Below are 21,397 nucleotides of genomic sequence, written 5' to 3'. Positions count from 1 at the left end.
TGACTAATGCACAGTAAATAAAGCCTACAGCCAAATCAGCAATGAGGTTAAAACAAAACATTGAATAGCAGCTGATTAAGTGAGCTCTATGCATCCTGTGTGCTAAATGAGATGGGGGGTCCTGTAGAAAAAAATAGTATGTGATCATATAATTAAAAATGGAATCATAATGCACGCACACAGACACACACACACGGGGAACGGACAAATTAAGTTTGCATGAGCAACTATAAATCCTAACTTGTTAGGGCTTGACTTTTCTCCTTTTCTAAAATGTTTTTTAAATCTTTTTGCATACATAAAAACAATTACCTCTCAGCAGCAGGGTTTGAACCCTGAACCTCCAATACTACAGCAAAAGACTACCACCACTTGCACTTCAGAACTAAATACATTAACCGCCAGCTGCAGAAGTCTGTTAACGCAGAATGAGGGGTGGACAGCTGGATCTACATGGTTGGGCAGCCCAGCCTGGCATTACCCCCACATGGAGGAAGAGAGCACTAAAACTCCAGCCCCATGTGGTACCTTTGTGTTAGGAGAGGAAAGGAAGATGGGTTGCTGGATCCAAATGTTGGATCTAAGGGTGGTCTATGGTGAGGGCAGGGAACCTGACCAGGCCCTCTTCCCCCCTCCACTGGGAAGATGGGAGCTCCTCCCCTATGTGATGTCCTCAAAGGGGCTTGGGCACTGGGGCCATGTGTCGTACACAGACCAGCTCTCTCCAGCCCCATCTCACTGCTGCTACAGTACAATCTGCTGCTACCACTATTTGGCATCAGCTCAACCTTAGAATTTTTTTGTTCAGTTATCTTGGAAGGCTACCAAAATTTTCCTGGAATATGTGAACAAGAGAAGAGAAATTGCAATTTTAAACAATTTCTAGCTCCAAAAGCGTGAGCAAGGTTTCATTGAAGAAAAAAAAAAAAATAAAAGGTACTTCTGCAGCCTGAGTGCTATCAGGCCTGCTGCAAAATAATGGAGGTGCGAAGTTCTCAAAGAATAGGTTGCAAGAATATTTTATAAGTGTAAAGTGTTAGAGGGATTGCTACATCAATATATCTAATCAAGCATAGGCATTTATTTTAATAAAATATATAACTTATCTTGTCAGAAGGAGAAAGCAGAAACAGGCGATGTTTTATTGTACAACAAGGTCCCTAAAAAAATTGCAGCCTCTATTTAAATGCTTATAGGGTCTGTTTCTGCAACCAAAACTACATTTTCCCAAAGTTTATTTTTCATATTTTATAAAGGTTTGGCAAAATGTAAAAGAGCAATTGCATGCAAAAATACTAATTTAATACAATATTTAAGATATTTGAACTCATGAAACATGAATAACGTTAATCATTTATACACGATTTTGCACATACTTACAGATGTTTGGTGATGTGCAAGACCACTTTGGCTTTACTATTATAAAGTCACTCATAACACAGGCTTGAGTTCTTTGGGCCAGAATCCTTAGCTGGTGTGAAAAATCTTGGCCCTTAGCATCTAAAGACAATGTACTGCAAACCTTTAGCTATGCATAAATTAACAGATTTACCAAGAGAACTAAGGCTATGTCTACACTAAAACTTATGTCGGCATAACGTATCACTCGGAGATGTGAATAAATCAGCCCCCCAGAGCAATGTAAGTTACACTGACGTAAGTGTCAGTGCGCACAGCACTATGTTGGTGGGAAAGCTTCTTCTGATAGCACAGCTTCTGCCACTCGCAGGGGCTGGAGTAGTTAAGCTGACAGGAGAGCTCTCTCCCCTTCGGCTTAGAGTGGCTACACTGGAGAGCTTACAATGGCGCAGCTGTAAACTCTCTAGTGTAGCCCTGCCCTAAGACTTGGGGAGAGGTGCTGGGGTCAGAGGAAGAAGGGTTGGTACCTGTTGCCTTCGCTTTTCTTCTTCAATAGCAGCTTTGGCTTCTGCCTCTTTTATCTGTTCAAACACATAAAAAATAATGGATAACTGACATTTTAAGTTACTGACTGTAGTATAAATTCTGTTTTCTGATTTCTCACAGGATCATTTTGGCTTTTCATAGAATGAGACTCATTAGAAAAATACCAAAAAAGTGTAAACTTCCTCCTGGGTGAGCTTCTAATCTACTACTTAGATTGTAAGATACTCAGGGCAGAAATTGCATTGTCATATATTGGGGAAGTATCTAGCACATAGCGGGGTGCCTTTGGTTTAAAAATAATAATAGCATGCTGAGACAATTTGTGAATCTGTCTATACAATTTATTAATTGCGTTTGATACTGGGGGCATTGTATGTATCTGTGTCAGACTGCAAATTCCATTTTCAATGTGCAGCCTTTTGCCTTCTATATTACTTGTTTGCCTCCATGCTGGACTGAAAATTCCAAAGGCTGGTGGCAAAAGAACAACAAAGTTGTTAAAATATGATACTCAGCTTTCCAAATGTCAAAGATCAGGGGAGAGATTGCCTTGATTACAAAGTCAATTGGCAGGGCTCTCTGATCACCTAGGGATGCTGGCAGCAGGGTCACCTGACATAGGGAGCCAAAAGTTATAAAAATGGGGGGAGATGAGTTTTCTGGGCCCTCTGGCCATTTTGTCTCCAGCTAAAGAGGAGAGAGAAGCATCCCAGCATATAGGTACCTGCAGGAGGTAGGGGGCCCTGCCCAGTTCCCCCCACTGTCATTGGAAGGGTAAGCTATGAGAGGCATTGTGGTTAGGATGTTTTTCATCTTCTAAATGATGAAATAAAAGAGAAACTACATTAGACTCTGGTAAAGTAGTAAATACTTTACAACTATCCTGTTTCCCCCTGAGAGAGTTCACTGATAAAGCAGAAGGCTCAAACCTTAAGGAGTGATTCTGTGAGAAGGTGTCTAAGTACAGGGGAGTCCGAATGGTCAGCAATGAATCTAAAGGGGCTAGTTAGCTGAACAGCAGGTTTCAGTTCTCAGGATGGTGAGACAAAGGATCAGAACCCTACAGAGTGTGCCTATGGGCCCCGAGATTGGGACAGTGACTGGACTCTGTTCAGGCCTAGAGGCTTAAAACACCTGGGGATCCAGTGACCCAGAGGCTTGGACTCCCTTCACAGCAGTCTTGTGGGTGGCCACCAAGGGCATTCAACCAGATCTGACACATGCAACATTCAGCAACTCTAAGTTCCTCAAAGATGTACTGAGTTTCCTGTTACACATACACTTCTGGAACACCATTTCTCAGAATACTATAGTGTAAACAAATAGTGAACTAGCAGCAAGTAGGAAAAATAAAACATTAAGTGTATATAAAATGAAACTATTCCTTGTATCTGAAATCAGCAAAAAAACCTCACTCAGTAATGATGCGAAGTCAGGGTTTAGCTTTAGCTCTTGAAAGCAAGGGCATTTCTAGACCTTTAATATTTTTAGCTATGGTATTACTCTGATAAAGTTACATTCAAAATCTGGTTAATAACCTGAAAGCAAGCACCATTTAGATCCCAACATTAAACTTGAATAGATATTTCAATTATTTATTTGCATTCTGACAGTGACAATGTGCTAAGCATTGTCCACATAGACAAGTCCCTGTCCCAAATAGCTCATAATCCAAGAAGAAATGTTGAGGACAAAGTGGAACTCTCAGAAATTCACGCTATATAGTACATCTACATGTTCATCATTGAAGGCAATTTAATAAGCAGCCGAATAACCTTTGTAGATTTTCATGTAGCCTTTTAAAGTGTTGAGGCATGAAGCTTAAAAAGCCAAAAAAAATGACTTACAGAATTAAGAACTTCAACAAATAAAATGCAAAGTGAAATTTAAAAAAAAAAAAAAAAAAAAAAAAAACTTTACTGGAAAAAAATTTCAACCACATATACTTGTATCCAAAAAGTGTGGTGTGAATAAGTGTACAAATTCCAAGTGTCTGATATTTTACTGCCACCTACTGGTAAGGCATCAGCTCTGGAAGATGAGTTAGCCATCCATGATATAACACAGCTAACAGTGTGAAAGAGAGCAGCAGAAAGGCTGTTTCAAAATAGACTACTGTGCTTGAATTTGAACCAGGGGGAGAGGATTAACCAAAATGATCAGTGTATGTTCCACTGAGAAAATGAGGTAGAGTCGGTAGAAAAAATGTTCTTTAAAAAAAAAAAAAAGAAAAAAAGAAAAGAATGTGCATTAAAAGAAATCTCAAACTACTCAGCAGTGCACATTCATTAGGCACTATTATACTGGCTTGTACAGTTAAAATGTCTGATTTCTGGAAACTGATGGTCACCTTGTAACTCTGCAAGATGATTTCTTTTGTAAATGTCTGCAGTCTTAATCAAAATGCTGCTCAGTCTTGATATGCTGCTCTGAACTGTAATTATGTGGAGTGTACATAATAGGAGTTAATTCTAGTTTGTCATTATCAAGCCTTCACATGTTCCAGAATGTTGCCTAATAATAAGCACTTGTATAACACTTTTCAACTTCAAAGCATGGAACACTCAATTCTGAGGCAGGTACTCAGTTATCCCATGCCCAACATGTCCGTGGTGCCGCATGCAGTGAAACCTGGGAGCACTTGGCTACTAGTCTTATGCTCTGTGCACGAGACAATTCTTCCCTGCGGATTACAACAAGATTGCAAAAAAAAACAGCAGAGAGTGTACAGCCAATTTATGCTGTCACTTGCTAGTGTTTAATTTTGAGTCTGAAAATCTCAGTTCTTAAACAGAAAGAGTCTAGTCCGAGACTATTGAAATGACTTGTAAGATAACCGAAGTATTTTTCGGCTAGGCCATGGACATAAGTGGCCAGACTGCTTGTTGTCATCTGATAGCTGTTCAGCTGCTAGTGAGTTAGTGGTTTCAGTTCAGTCTCTAGTGAACATGTGTCCACACCACTAAAATTACAATCACAAATTGTGGTTTTAGCAAAGGTGCCAAGGACTGAAGAAACAAATTCTCCTATTCCTAGTGACTGATTTCTAGTGCAAGGTGGAGGCATATTGATAGCATGAGAATGCTGGTATTACAACTACATGTGAGGACAAAGGATGTCAGTCTCCTTAAAAACTGCAGTCACGTTGGCAATCTTTATAGAGAGACATTTTAATTGAAAAGCACCATAGCTAACGAGACTTGTTCAAAATCATTATACAGAGAATGGGCCAAATTCATTTGTCATTTACACTTTCATAAATCCAGAATAATTCCATTGATTTCAGAGTTATTCCAGATTAAGGTCAGAATAAATGAGATCCCAGTTTAACCCAATATATTTTCTACCAGCTATTGAGAAAGTTCTACGATTTCCCAAACAGAGCTATTCTAACTAATTGCAACAGGGTACATAGAAACCCACCATATGGCTACCTTGCACTGCTTCTGACGAAGAGGGATAATTTTGGCCATTCACAGTTTGAGTTAAATTCATTCTCTGACATGACTGGAAATCAGTAGTAACATACCTTGAGCAAGCAATGTTCCTGGGGGACAGTTAAGAGGTGCCCCAGAATCAGAGTTGAATAACTATATAGTTTGAGGATTTCAAGGGCACGTCCTGTTCCCACTCCACAAAAATGCAAAACCCTCCCCTAACAATAGTATAAAAAACGGGTCCTCCACAGGGTCAACTGTGTACAGACTGAAGCATTTTTCACTCCCCTCAAAGGCTTTGCCATAGTAGAGCACAATTTAGCCCATGAGACAGGCTAAGACACACCAGAAATAATTACTGGAGTATTATTCTAGCATAACCCAAAAGTTCACTGACTCATACTTATGTTAAGTATTAGCACTAACTATTATTCCACATTTAACCAAAACCAACAGTCTGAAGCAGCAGCTGTTAAAGATGTACATTTGATTTGATTACATGATATTTTTTGCTGGTATTGTCTTGGAAAATAAAACTGTATTCATTTATTTTTTTTCCTGAAGCAGTGAGAATATATTATAACCACAAGAGACAAATTACCTCAGATGCTTTCCGTTTTATTTCCTTACACAAAGTGTCACATTCTAGTGAAACCTGGCCTTCTTGTACCTTGCTGCATTGTAATTCCTGTAGATATGAAAAAACTTCAAATTTAAAAACCATTTCTCTACATAAAGTATAGTTATTAATCATCAACATAAGATATGGCAGATTTCTATTTGATAAAACATGCTCTAAATAATGTGTTTTATAAAATGGAAAAAAGCTAATTAGAACATTTTCAAGTCTATGATCTTCACTGAATTACAAAAATAAAAGTATCAATACAATTAATACCATGCAAAGTGATTTATTTTTCATTAGTTATGTTTATATTTCACTATTTTCATTGTCCCCTCCACCCCGCACAGCCTCAGAGGTAGGTGGAGGCCTTTGTCTGGGCCAGCAAGGAAAAAAAATCCTTGGCCCTTTTAAAGAATTACATCCTTAAGCGTAATGCATCTAGCACCTTGAACATTCAGGTATAGACTGGGGTGTGAAAGCATTTACTCCACTCCATTTGAGAGCAGAGTAGAAGCTCTCTCAATTTGAGATTACAATCTTGGGTGTCATGGGTACACCCTGGGCTGGCATCAGACACTTATTGGGTTGTTTATTGAGCAGCAGATTTTGCAACAGGGTATCAGACTACCAGAAACCGTAGGAAGTTCTAGCTAGGCTATTGGAGGGGTGAAATCTACCAGGGCTAAAAAAGACAGAAAGGCAGATTCAGATGGGGACTTTGGTGTTTAGGGGTTTGCAATGGGTTAGGAGAGAGATCTGCCAACCTGAATCTCAGAGCATCAAAAGAAACCAATTAAGGGCTGACAAGGTTAGTCATTATACTATGAGTCTTGGGAGGCTAGGATCTGGCCAAAGCAGTATAAACTTGCTGTGCATGGAGGCTGCTGGTGCCAGGATGCTCTTCCCTCACCGGGAAAGAAATTACCTCAGAAAAGGAAGTTTTAGTTCACAGTGATGTCAAAGAAGCTGTATTTCTGAGGTTCTCCTATTGAACTGGGATCCCATTTGTTCATGACTGGAGTGGTTGGAATAGGGGCCAAATGGTGGCATCCAAATGCAGAAAGGGGTATGGAGGCCCATCAGGGAGGATATTCAATGCATTGTATGTACTAAACTCTTCCTATTTATCTCTCCCTCACAGGAGTTGGTGACAGGATGTTTGGGCACAACACTGCATTTGACCCATAGGTAGGAGGCCGGTTCATGATGGAAGTTCACTGCTGGGCCTCAGTGGTGAGGCAACTCTGGGCTGGTCTGGATGGAGGGGCATGCTCTGGTGTCAGCAGATGCCCTTTTATGTCTGTTGGCTAGGGAAAGGCCACATGAATGGATCAATCTATTACAACCTAATGATGATGCCACCATATTTGCATTCAGATTTACACACAAATTTAGCTGTGTCAATGGATTTTTTATGTAATTAAATATGCACTTCCCTGATCTCTGGTCAGAAAAATGTACTTTGTTTCTTTTATCTGAAATAGTTTTGAGTGAGACTAATCATATACTAGTCTCCCAGTGGAGTAATAAAAATCTAAGTGTATTTGAAACAATTCATTGCAATATTACAATATTTGTAGGCTACAGAACAATTTTACATCTTCAATGAATACTCTGATACTAAGGGTAGGATCCTCAGCTGACATAAGTGTTTTAGCTCCATTAAAATACTTGGATCTACTGTATACCAACTATTTACTTCAGTGATGATTGTGCCCTGTGGATGCAGAGATAAAGCAAAAAAGGAAGTTTACAGCTACAATTCTCTCAAAAACAACAACATGGAATTTACCTTTTTCATTCTCTTGCATGGACATCTGAGTTTAACCTTCTGGTTGCAATTTTGAGGACAATCACCCGAATGGCAAATCTCTTTACATCGATGACCACAGGGCAACTGAGAAACAAAGAGACCGGTTCGCCGCAACTGGACTAAAAAATGTTTCTATTTCAAACACAGCATTTAAACAGAAGTAAAACCAGGTAAGTGCAATTAATGTATCAGTTTCCCATGCATGTAGTAACTAACTACATGAAGCTGGGAATGGACAACAGAGGATGGATCACTTGATTACCTGCTCTGTTCATTCCCTCTGGGGCATCTGGCATTGGCCACTGTCGGAAGACAGGATACTGGGCTAGATGGACCTTTGGTCTGATCCACTATGGCCCATTCTTATGTTCTTAGCTTGTTCATTAATATTTGCTTTTTATTTATTCACAGCATTTTTAGTTCCTATTACTAGAAACTATGCAACATGCAAAGTATGATTTTTCTTTATGAACTTCATTTTCAGTTTGATTGAAAACAAGATCGTTATTTTAAATACAAATTTTCAGTAAGTACAATATCCCCTTTAAAATGACACACAACAATAATATACAAGTCCAGCCATGTGTATTTTGGAGGGAATAAGGTCTGGAAGAAGGGGAAAAGGAGGGAAAGAAAAAATTAGAAGCTGCTGTTCTGCATCCATACCTTCAAGTTATATTTCAAATCGATGAGAACAAAACCAAAAGAAAATGGAAGTTTCTACTATGACATATTTCACAGATGTTTTGAACTATAAACTGTACAATAAGGATACACCACACGAAGGATTTTTTTAGCCTCCTTTCAAATTCAGAAAATCTTAAGTGTAAGACTTTGAAGGACTATCCCATTTCTTGTCTTTGGGATTAGGTGGACTACAAACTTTTTTCCTAGAATAAGTAGAAATCCTTTAAATAAGACTACAAAAACACAATTCAACTGCTTTTTTAAAAAAAGATGTTTTTATTATCCTATATGACAGTCATTTTTTAATGTTAACTATGCCTATTCTTGTATGTGCTCATTGAAAATTTCACTAATTTCTTACAACAGTATGGTGATTATAATTAATTTAGGGATGCACTAAATACTATACTAGATATAAAATGCTAGAGGGCAGACACATTTTTCATTTAAGGTAAAGAACTTAGCTTCACATAACCCTTTACATATATATGAAAATACTTTTTTCACCCGCAACTGCTAAACATGCTTTCAATAACCTAAGCTGCTACCTAAAGGTAGCACATTTGATTAAGTGATTTATAGAGGAACTTTAACTCCCAAAAGTGTTCAAAAATTTTATCTGGAGATACTCATAATTTAAAGTAAACTTTCAGTTGTAGTCAAGTGATTAATACACTCTGGAAAATGTCAAAGGGAGCCACAATTATTTTAATATTTAGGATGTGTGTTTTTCACATTTACTGGTAACTGTAAGTTTATAACATATTACATGAATAAATCCACAAGAATATAACATTGCGTACTATTATAAAATAACCCAATGAAGTGCATATATACAAGTTAGTAAATTCAGATTCATAGACTTAAAAGTTATGATTAACTATGATTAACTGATTTAACCAAGAGTCTATAGATACAGAGCACATGCTTCAATCACAGAATTTGCATGATCTTTAGATAGAAAGTTTGTGCACATAACTGCTCCTACTATGTCTCAGACAAAATTTCTTTGTGCAAGTAGGTAGCCCTAGCAATGTCCATCACTATACTATTAATGTACCCAACTTTTTGAACGGAGTACAGTTGACATTATGCAACAGTGTTTGACCGTGTTTACCTGCTGGTGAGCATAAAATTTGTCTTTTACAGGTTTTGACAGTTTCCTTGCACTGCTCAGCAGTGCAAGCATCTCAAGGAAGAGCAGAAGGAACTGTGTTTGCCTCCCAGACAGAGAAATAACATGTCAAAATATATCTAACAAACATTACATGGCACAGCAATATTTGTAGCCCAGTACTGCAGTTCTTACTCACATAAATAGTTCTGAAGTGAGTGAGATTACACACAAGTGCTACAGGACCAAGCTCCAAGGCCTACAATGTTTTTTTTAAAGTCTCCCACTGTTGCACTGCCACCAGTGTAACCTCAGGGTGGGACTGCTAGTGTAGACCACCTGCTGGCATTTTAATTAACATGAGCCGGGTTAGATAACTGTGGTAAAAAAACCCTGTGCCTTCAATTTAAATTAGATCCCATTGTTGCTGCCGCCAAATTAGACCACCAGTAGTGCAACTGTGGGAGAATTTTTTTTTTTTTTTAAAAAAAAGCTTAGTGTATATACTCAGATCAAACAAGAATGCAATGTCTGCATTCCATTAGCTCCCTTTTACACTATGCAAATCACACTCTCAGTAGTCCATAGCAACTAGACCAAATGCTGCACCTATCTGACTAGGTAGTTGATAGATGCCAAACATTTTAAAAGGAAAATCCTTTATGAAAAGCACCAAAACCAAATAAACCAAAAGCTACAAGTATGAAAACACAAAATTCCAAAACTTCTTTCATCTGGGTGCCCAGTTCAAATCCTGTTCTCTGTTTCATAAGGAGTGGAAGAAGGGCTACTGCAATTTTCTGCCTCAGCAGAGAGTGAGGCCACACCACCAGGGCGCCCGCCCACAGATTAGCATACATATCCAGATACTTGGAATTGAGGTGATCATTTTGGTTAGCTGATTCTAAAATTTTTTCTCAAGTGCATGATCTAACTATACTATGCATACGTCAAGGTGGACAGTGGGAGGAAGCAGCTGGTTGTTTCCCACAGGGTCAGAGCACCTGAACTGTCAGAGCTGGATGAAGGGATTTTTAAAAAACAAACAGAAAGGGATAGAATTTATCTATCTTATATTATACTAAAAATAAATAAGAAAGAAACTAGAAATAGAAAAGAACTAGTCCACCATGTGCATATCCCTGTCAGGGTCCTGTGTGTGTGAAAATCAATAGCAATCTGACTGAAACAGTTACCATTTTTGGGTGTTCACTGGCTTCCATAGTTCTAGTGAACAGATGTCTGTCTCTTAAACAAAACCGCCACTCCCGAATGGCACTCTTTTTGGCAGCCACAGAGGCAAAGTACAAACGGAAACAAAGATATTCTTCCTTTCAACCCGAGTTGTGGGCCCTCAAGTTTAAACGTTAAAAGACCCATTATGCGGGGCTATGTGGGAAAGCTTATAGTCCTCCTGCCATACCTTGTTCTGTGTGGCCTTTATCCTCGGGACATTAAATGCAGTACTTGCGAAACACTTTTTAAAAAATTTACAGCAAGCTGCCTAAATTGTCAATATTTTATGTTACGACTCCAGTAAACTATAGAAGGAGAAATTTTATAGCTGTACATCAGCAGGTAAAAGTTAGAGCTACTACAGGTTTTCAAGTATGACTTTTACCTTTACAGTGCTGGAATGTTAAAATAAACTATGCCAAATCACAGGTCACCTATTACTGTTAAATTGAAAACCAATCTCCTTTGTAATAGTAAATTCGGATTACAGAGAACCCAAAAGAGTACAATGAGTAATATGTTTAAGCAAAGATTGATATGAACATACAAACTTGGAAAAGTTTCCAAATTGTGAACACTTCCCTTTTAGAATTGTCCTAAACATTTACAAATGTGCTCTGCATAAGAATTTGAGTAGTCATTACTGATCTATAATTTCCTTCCTCAGGATATTTGGTTTTACTGCCAAATAAAAAAAGCACTTTAAAAATGTTTTAACTTTACTAGCATCTCTGGCAAATCAAAGTCTTTGCTATTTCCTAAAGCAGAAAGGACATCTGAAATAAAAAAAGAGCACCACTTGTATCAGATTATGGAAGTCCTCTGAGTAGTTTATATAACCATAGCCAAAACACAACTATGAAACTTGGCAAAAGTTTTATAGTTACTGCTATATCTTTTAAGCCACCAGTCTACGTAATTAAGGGTCTTTCACAATTCCCAACAGTAATATCAGACTTACAATTCAAATATTGCATGATTCTGTCTATTACAAATTGCATCAATTCTCAAGTAAAAAAAACAGTAGTGCCTAAAGGCTATGACTTAAGAAATAAAACAGTTATTACATTTTAGAGAAGTAAATTTTTCTTACTCTGGACTTTGGTGGAGGTTTCGTTAGAGAGCAATGTGCAACGTGCAAGAACAAGCAACAAGGTCATTAGGCTTTTCCATACTAACATGGGGCCAGTTACTGGCATTTATATGAGGATTTGCTTTCACAATAAAAGGAAAATTACATTTGAATAAAAGAAAACAATCAATTTAACATGGCATTGATTAGCTTTTTTTGAGTTTGTCACAACAGTATGTGACCTCATGGTGCAACGATATTAATTACACATTATGGAGGCATTGTTTGCAGCACCATTGTTAAGGCTGAATTGAGTTTCATACCTGAAACTATCTCACTATCCTTCAAAGAATCTTTCCATTTACCATTGGCCTTTTTTGTAAGTCTAAACCATTCAGCTCCCACTATCCATATCAACATTCTGACCTGTGGCCTGTCTATTAAAATTTCTGGTCTCTGAAAGATTTCTCTGCCATATTCAATAGCTGATTGATTTTCAAATTTACCTAAAATTCCTTTAATGGCTTTTGTGCTTGTCCAGGTCCTACTTCCATATATTAGAATATTTTCAACTTGGTTCTTAAAAACAACAAACAAAACAAACCTTGACAGACCTACTTTCAAAGCCTCCCACAGTGTGCAGTCCTATCTATATCCCCTAATCTTTGAACGTCACTTAACCCTTGCCAGAAGGGGGCCACAATTAGCTTGGTCTTTTCACACCGCAAAAGGTAAATATGTTCTGAGCCTGTTCCTTCATATTTTGCACCTGTTCAACATATTCATATTTCCTTTAAGGTAGCAAGAGCTGCAGAAAGGTTTTCTGGAAAATGGTAAGATATGACAGAGTGACAGGAATAAAAACAGACAGTTTTATTCAACTCCCATTTAAGTCAATGGCAGTCTTTTAATTAACTTAGCAGATCTGTGGCCTTCTCCAGTTCCAGTGAAATAGATTGGAATAATCCAAGAAAGTTCTTAAAACAAAAAGAACAATTTTAAACTGGATTCTAAAATACGTGGGGCACCCACTAGAATTATTAGGGTTGCAAGTTATGTGGTCTTGCTTTTTTTTGTGGATTTTGCTTCTTTGTGTGGGTGAAGCTGGGTCATTTAAATCAGAGAAGTGAGTTACAATAGTCAAGATGAAATATGGAGGTGGTTTCAGAAGTGGAGTTGAGGCACTGGCTTATTCAGTAAATGTTAAAGAGAGACAGGTACATTAGTAGACATGAGGAGGAAATTTCAGAGCAAAGGACTCCAAGATTACAGAAGAGGCAAATGAAAGAACTGAGTTAAGGAGGTAGATGGAGGAGATAAAATTGTGTTTGAGAATGCTCCTCTTGCCCCCAAAAAAGCACTTTCAGATACCTAGCTGAAGGAAATTGTGATAATCTACTTATTTACTTGCTCAACGTAAGGAGAGACTGAACAGGGAAGAGTCATTAAAAGGCACAAACATGGGCTGAAAGCAGCAGAGGGAAGGAAGTAAGAGGAAAAAAGGATTCTGAGCCTGGAAGGCTGGTTATGTGTTTCTTGCAAGCCTGGAAATATTGGCTGGGAGGATTCAGAGCTGTGGAGAGGTTAGGCAGGAAGAGAGGGATTCTCAGTCTGGGTTTATATATAGATGTATCGCGTTTCTGAGTAGGCTCGCTTGACGGGAGCTGGGGGAATTTGGAGTCTGAGCTGGCAGGGTTGTGTGAAAGGAAATGGAGTTAACTGATGAATGAAGATTTAAGTGAACTGGTGGGGTGTATGTAGGAGATAAAGGGAATTTGTGGGGCAGAGGTAGATTGGAGAGGGACAGCCTGAGGGTAGGAGAAAAGAGTGAAGGGTGGGCAGAGGGATAAATATTGTCTCCCTGTCCCGCCCCGCTACTCTTTAATGTAAAAATGCATCCTAGTTTTTCCACTCGCAAGTGGGGAAAAGATTGCCCCTTCTTCTTACCCAACCTCCTCCTCCCATCTCCCTGACTGCAGTATCCCTGTTTCCCTTCTTGAAAATCCTACCTGCATTTGGGAGGGGAAGGAAGAAATTGTTATTTGTAGCCCCTCCAGTTAATTTGGCACTAGCCAAAGAACAAGGATATGATAACCCAGAGAGGTGGACGACAAAACAGAAAAGAATAAATTGCTCCCTGGGAAAGCCAAAGAAGAATCAAAGTAAACATTAATTTACCAATACAGCTTACCTCTTTTGGACACTGGTTTTTGCAGGAACTGAGAAGATCCTTTTCTTTTAAGTCAGCACAAGTTATTTTTCTATTAAAAAAGAGAAAATGTTTAACAAAGCCAAATTAAAACTAATTCAAATCAAGTATAGTTATGAACACATTTAACTATGTATTTTTGTGCGGCAAAGAGACAGTTTCAGCTGCCTGCATGTTGTACACAAGAGAAACTGTCTCAAATAAAAATTCTTTAAGATCAATTGACTTTCTGGACAACTCAGATCACCACCATTATGCTGGCAATTTAATAATGCAATCAGCTTCTTCACTGTCAAAGCTTAAAGCAATTGTTGACGCAGCTGACTGGGAACATTTAAATTTAAAGTGGGAAGTGTTAATTAAAACAGGGAATTGTTCAAAGATATCCTGCTGGATACCCAAAACACCCCAATTTGGCAGAGATGGAAAAAAAGCCATACTGGTTAAAAGGATATGTGGAAACAACGACACACACATGAAGCTAAAGGAATCAATGAAACATCAATGGCCAAAAAGTTAAAGGCATTTTTAAAAACATATTAAGAACCAAAAAAGCCATGGTCTTGTCTAGGTCTATCACTAGTTATAGATAGTGGAACAATAAATGTTGATGTAGAAAAGGCAGAAATGTTTATCGATATTTTTGCTCTATACTTGGAATGAAGCAGGATGTTGTGGATGGAACAGAAAATTTACCATCTGTAGCAAAGAATAATGTGAGGTAGCATTTGTTAAAATTAAACATTTTCAAATCAACAGGCCCAGATAACTTACATCCAAGAGTTTTAAAGGAACTAATGGAGAAGCTCTCAATGGCTAGTTAATGTTTTAACAAATCTTGGCAAACTGGGGCAATTACAAAGGAATGGAGGACTGCCAATGTAGTTCCAATATTTTAAAAGTGCAAAGAAGGATAACCCAAAGAACTACTGACTGGTTAGCCTGATGCTGATATCACGTACAATAAAGTAATGCTTTGTTGGGGATTTTATTAACAAAGAACTAGAGGCTAAAAATATAATTAATGCCAGTTAGCATGGTTTCATACAAGGTATTTTTCCGATTTTTTTTTTTTTTTTTTGTAAACCACCCTTGGCCATAGGCTTGGTTGATATAGGCAGCTGTGTTGACACAGTGTATCTGGATTTCTCCAAGGCATCTGACTTAGTACCACATGATATTTTTGCAAAAAATTGCACTGTAGGGAATTAACACGGTAAACATTAAATAGATTAAAAACTGGCTTAGAGGGGTCCACCAGGGATTGATTCTTGGTACAACACTATAATATTTTAATCAACAATCTAGAGGATGACAAAAATCTCTGCTGATATTTGCAGATGACACAAAGATTGGTGGGGCAGGATATAGCAGGTCACCACTAGAGGGATACGAATTGCTTGATTAAATCATCATAATCCAACAAAATGGGTTTTAATACAGCCAAATGCAAATTTATATGTCTTAGGAACCAAGAATGCAGGTTTTACCTACAGGATAGAAGATTGCCTTTGAAAGCAGTAACTCAGAGAAGGACTTAGGAGCATCATAGATAAATTGCCTCAAAATAATGTTCCAGTACAAGGCTATGGCAAAAAAAAAAAAAAAAAAAAAGATAATGCAATCTTTAGCTGGATTAAAAAAGGGAATATCAATTAGAGTAGGAAAGTGATCTTGCCTCTGTACAAAGCATTGGTAAGACCAACATCAGAACTGAATATAATATCAAGAAGGTATGGAGATACTGGAGAGAGTTCAAAGAAGGGGACACAAAAATGATCTGGGGGTTGAAAACAAACTTTATAATGTGAGGTTTGAAGAGCTCAGCTCACTATTGACTGGTGTCTTTAAAATGAGATTAGATATAGTTTTAAAAGTTATGTTTAATTCAGCTTCTGGGGAAAATTCTGCAGCTTGTATGCATGCACTTGGGCTGGGTGGTCATGGTGATCTCCTTCTATTCTTGGTGTCTGAAACTGTGGGTTCCGTTCATCCCATTCCTTTTTGGGCCACAGAACAGGATTATCTGCATTGCTCTCATCATAACTGTAACATTTGCAACTCTGCATTAATGTAATCACTATCATCAAATCTCACGCTTCAGCTGGTCACTTGCAGAGGTCAGGAAAGGTTTTTTTTTCCTCCAATGCACAATTGGCGAGATTTATTCTTCATTTCCCCCTCTACCCAGTTTTCCTCTTAAGCATGAAAAAGACTGGCCATAGCTGGAGAAGGGACACTAGACATTCCAGATCAGTTCTCTGAGATGGCACAGAGAATCCTTTGCAGGTGCCTTGTTCACCAACTTCTAGTTATACTGATCACCAGACCTGTGGTTGAGAAGGAGTTTTCCACCAAGTCAGATTGGCAGGAAGCTTGGAGGGTTTTCATCTTCCTCTGCAGCATAAGGTCATCCAATATTTTTAAAACAATTGGCTGAGGAGCTTACTGGAACATTATTGTTGATTTTCAATAATGCTTGGAGCACTGAAGAAGTTCTAGAAGACTGGAAAAAAAGCTTATGGGCCAATATTTAAAAAGGGTAAATGGGATGAGTTAGTTACAGGCCCATCAGCCTGATATCGATCCCACACAAAATAATGGAATGGCTGCCATAGGATTCAATTACTAAAGAATTAGAGGGTTACATTAATAACAATCAGCAAAAGTTTATAGAAAACAGATCCTGTCAAATTAACATCAAGTTTGGTTGATAAAGTAACTAGTATTAATGTAACAGACTTCTGTAAGGCATTTGACTTGGATCACAAAACATTTTGATTAAAAAAAACTTGAATACAAAGTTAAAATGACTTGAGAACTGGCTGACTGGTAGGTCTCGAGGTGTAATTGTAAATGGGAAATTATCAATGAGTGGATAGGTTTCCAGGGTGGGGTCATAAGAAACACAAGAATGGCCATATGGGTCAGACCAAAGGTTCATCTAGCCCAGTATCCTGTCTTCCGACAGTGGCCAGTGCCAGGTGCCCCACAGGGAACAAACAGAACAGGTAATCATCAAGTGATCCATCCCCTGTCGCTCATGGCAAACAGAGGCTAGAAACACCATTCCCGCAGGGATTGGTTCTTGGCCCCACACTAAATATTTTTATCAATGACAGAGAAAAAAATAATCAAAATAATAATTGATAAAGTTTGCAGATGTCAAAAGGTTGCAGGAGTAGTAAATAATAATGAAGAGGACAGGTCACTGACAGAAAGCAATCCAAATTGCTCTGTAAACTGGGCACAAGCAAACAATGTGTGTTTTAATGCAGCCTCATATAAAGTCATATCTAGGAACAAAGAATACAAGGCCATACTAACCGGACAGAGGATGCTATCCTGGGAAACAGTAACTGAACAAAACCTGGGAGGCCATGGTAGATAAATCAGGTGAATCCAAATGCAATTCCAGCGCAATGGCATCACCTAAAGGCTTGTGCAATCCTTGGATGTACAACAGGGGAATATCGAGTAAGGGTAGAGAGGACATTTTTGAGTGCTACTCAAATTGTAGACACAAACTAGACAGTAATCCACAAGAGTGTTGATAAACAGGAGATGGTTCATGGAAGAGCCGCAAGAATGATTAAAGGATTGAAAAACATGCTTTATAGTGAGTCTCCAGAAGCTCAATCTATTTAGTTTAACAAAGAGAAGGTTATGGTGTGACTTGATCACAGCCTATAAGTACCTATCATGGGGAACAAAAATTTGATAAACGGATCTTCAATCTAGGAGTGAAACACACAACAAGATCCAGTAACTGGAAGTTGGAGACACAAATTCGGACTAGGAATAAAGGCACACATTTTTAACAATGAGGATAATTAACAATTTGAACAATCCACCACAGACATGATGGCTTCTCCACAACTGGCAATTTTAAAAATCAATGCTGGACGATTTTCTAAAATATAAACTCTAGTTTAAACGGTAATTTGAGGAAGTTCTATAACCTGTATTATGACTATAATCTATGAATTACAGAGTTTTAATTGAAAAGATCTTTATAGAACCTAGTAAGTTTGTGTACTACATTCATTTTAAAACTACCCAGGAGAATAAAATCCATTTCTGGCATATGTTACCAAAAAATCAACTACATCCAGAAACCAGTTATGCTCTTAACACTGTTGTAGAGTCTTAATATTTTAACTGGCAATAGTGAAATAGATCTGAATGGACAGAAAAACAGATGGAGATTTTTTTTTAGTGCCGCTTTTTCTGAGCCACTACCAATTGTGTAATCTTCAAATAAAAAATTAAAAGACCTGACCAAGAGACACATTTTAAATGCCTCCTTCCAAGTAGTCATATTTCTGAAGTCAAGCTTCCCCTTTATCTACTTACATGCATTCAATATACAGGTTTGTGAGTTTGCAGTGACACTTTATTTTAAGCATTTGGACACATGGTGGACATTGGTCAGGATGACAGGGCAAAATGCACACGTGAGGGCAGCCTGGTGGTCGTGGCTTGGTACATGCCTCCTCACAGCGAGAACATTCTGGACTAGCCTAATAAAACAATACAAGAAAAATTATTGAACCAAAACAGTTGTTTTGCTAAACATTTTAGTGAACTATTACATCTAGGGAAAAAATCTACGTAAAAAGGGAGCTTTTTTCTTCAACGAGATGTCTATCAAACTAAATACTAAAATATGTTTTTAATAGAATGGAAGGAATGCCTGCAATCGGTAGTCAAAGAGAGAGGCTCCTACTTTCCCTCCCAGACATAAACTTAACTTAAGGTTAATACTTTGAAAAACTGCACTACTATATTAAGTTTGCATGGTTAAAAGTAGTTAGTCAGGAAATGTTAAAGTTAAGACAGCATATACAAAACTTTAATTCTGCACCCCCAGTGTATATTCATCATGATGCAGTAATCTTGTAATATACTACTTCTGAAATACATTATTTTTTTCTACAACAGCTTTAAAATACACTTGTACTAATGTAAGTTTCATTATTGTCCAAAAACTACTGATTTAGTACCACATTTTGAGGGCTGCTGAATACTGCCTCAACTATGTACAAGTTACAAAGTCTACAAGAGCCCTAGTCAACAGGGCAGATCACAGAGTTGGCTGTTCCTTAGATGCTCATTTAGCCCTTGATTGTACTATCAGATCCACACAGATGAGCAGATCCGACTACAGATGGGGCCTTAATGAGCATAGCAAAATATTTCTACACATGACCACACTCCAGTTCATAAGTTAGCCAAATTAAAGAATTTCCTAAAGAATTAGGTTGGGCATTGCTCCTCCAGGGGGACTAACTCCATGATGTTTTGACTGCAGGGCTGTTCAAAATAAGGTCATAAGTTATTTTTTATTTATTCATTCATTCAATTAGGAAAACGCCATTTCCCTCTAATCCCTCTCATCCTGCTCACACATGGCTGAGCTGTTTTCACTAACTTTTAAAAGAAGTAGGCACCTCTGGGTAGTGACTAAGCATGGAAAGTGTCACCCCAAGAAGTGTACCTTCCAGTTACTCTTAACTTTCTGAAAGCAGGTTGTAAAGTTGCATAACAGCCTTCTTTAATGAACAGAACAGATATTAGTACAGTGCTTTTCACATGCAAAGTACTGAACAAACTTTAACTTAATGCAGGAAGGAGTTGTTGCTCAGAGATATCAGAAAAATAAAACTAACCAGGATTTTATAGTAAGCCTGTAGTTTTGTGTCTGCCAAACTGCAGAGAAAAAGTACTAAAAGTAAGGGGTTAAAAACTTTATTTAAAAAAGTATTCAAAGCAAACTTTATGATTTACTGATATTCTGCACTTTTTGCATTTCTCCCCCCTCAAACAGCAGTTTAAACAGCATTGGGATGGAAACCTATTATATAGCAGGTGGAAAAATTAGTACATCAGGATTATTATATGATTAAAGTATGCATTTCAGAAATAGGACAGACTCAATTCCACACGACATGGAGAATAATCTTTAAAAGGTTAAAGCTTTTTTTGTCTGTATTGTAGTGAGGTTTAAATATATTCCAATAGGGTTATTTACTTAGCAAATTCTAATCTACGTTAGCACAGAGTCAAGGAAACAAGCACTATTTCCTTCAGTGGTTAAGATAAATCTCGTTACTGAACAGTTCGAGATGGGCACAAAGCAACAGACAGTTTTACTTTCATTCATACACTAAATGTGCCACTTTTTTTTTTAAACACACTTTAAAACATTTACTTTAAAACATTTGTGGAATATAACAGTTAATTTATTTTTAACCTTCAGAATTTTATAATAGCATTTGATTGACAAAAAAGGAAAGGAATACTTGTGGCACCCTAGAGACTAAAATTTATTTGAGCATAAGCTTTCGTGAGCTACAGCTCACTTCATCAGATGCATCCGATGAAGTGAGCTGTAGCTCACGAAAGTTTATGCTCAAATTTGTTAGTCTCTAGGGTGCCACAAGTACTCCTTTCCTTTTTGCGAATACAGACTAACATGGCTGCTACTCTGAAACCTGACAAAAAGGGTAACATTTACTTCTACTGTTCTCTCAAGCCAATATCTTCCAGTTAGGCTTATTCAGATGGCCATCAACATGCCATCCACAGAGCACTTCAAACCATATAATTTCCTAGCTGCCTTCCCTATCCAGTGACAAGTAGATCTCAGGGAGGGGCTTATGTCTCACCAGCTGAGCTCAACATTGAGTAATGGTGAGTAATTAGGTGCTTTTTCCTCACCATTAGCTCAATTTTGAGCTGGGCTAGTGAGACACAAGCCTGATCTATACACACAATATCAACTAAAGGGTGTTATTGTAGACCAATTTAGTTACACTAGTGCAAACCACTACTTTTACAATCAGTTTAAACCTGGCATATGTTGGGGTTTACCTTGTGTTGGTGAATTTGCAGTTGCAAGCTAAACATCTACATAACCAGCTTTATACAGATTGGGGAGTGTCCAAATAGGGGTTTACACAGTTTTAACCTAGTTTTTTTTTTTCTTTTTAAAAAACAGTTTTTAGTTAAATCAGTGTAACTTATGAGCACAGACAAGGCCCTATACAGATTGTTTCTTTCCAAACAGAAACATACAATTTCAGGTAAGTAATTTGTCCTCACTCCAAGAGGCAAGTACCGTTCGTTGTTCCACTTGTGAAGATTAAAATTTTACAGTGAGCCACAAAACGCATATAGTTAAGCTAGACCCAGAACAGAGAGTAACTGAAGGAAAAGTATTACATTAAATTATATTAATTATAATAGTATTAAATTAAATAACCTTTATAATAATTTCTTTGATGAGACGCAAGA

At 37.8% G+C, this 21,397-nt stretch overlaps 1 protein-coding gene across 1 annotated transcript in view; it reads right to left on the bottom strand.

Moving 5' to 3' along the window:
- NFXL1 (nuclear transcription factor, X-box binding like 1) overlaps positions 1 to 21,397 on the bottom strand; it is a 100,132-nt gene that overhangs the window by 6,829 nt on the left and 71,906 nt on the right. The window contains exons 17-21 of the mRNA XM_038398809.2: positions 18,455 to 18,621; positions 14,081 to 14,150; positions 7,760 to 7,864; positions 5,944 to 6,030; positions 1,887 to 1,940 (exon numbers count right to left, since the gene is read on the bottom strand). Coding sequence (XP_038254737.1) covers positions 1,887 to 1,940; positions 5,944 to 6,030; positions 7,760 to 7,864; positions 14,081 to 14,150; positions 18,455 to 18,621 — 483 coding nt within the window. The remainder of the gene's footprint in view (positions 1 to 1,886; positions 1,941 to 5,943; positions 6,031 to 7,759; positions 7,865 to 14,080; positions 14,151 to 18,454; positions 18,622 to 21,397) is intronic.

This window comes from Dermochelys coriacea, chromosome 4 (genome assembly GCF_009764565.3).
Source record: "Dermochelys coriacea isolate rDerCor1 chromosome 4, rDerCor1.pri.v4, whole genome shotgun sequence".
NCBI lineage: Eukaryota > Metazoa > Chordata > Testudines > Dermochelyidae > Dermochelys > Dermochelys coriacea.
The sequence above is the reverse complement of the archived record's forward strand: the minus strand, read 5'-3'. Positions and strand labels throughout refer to the sequence as shown.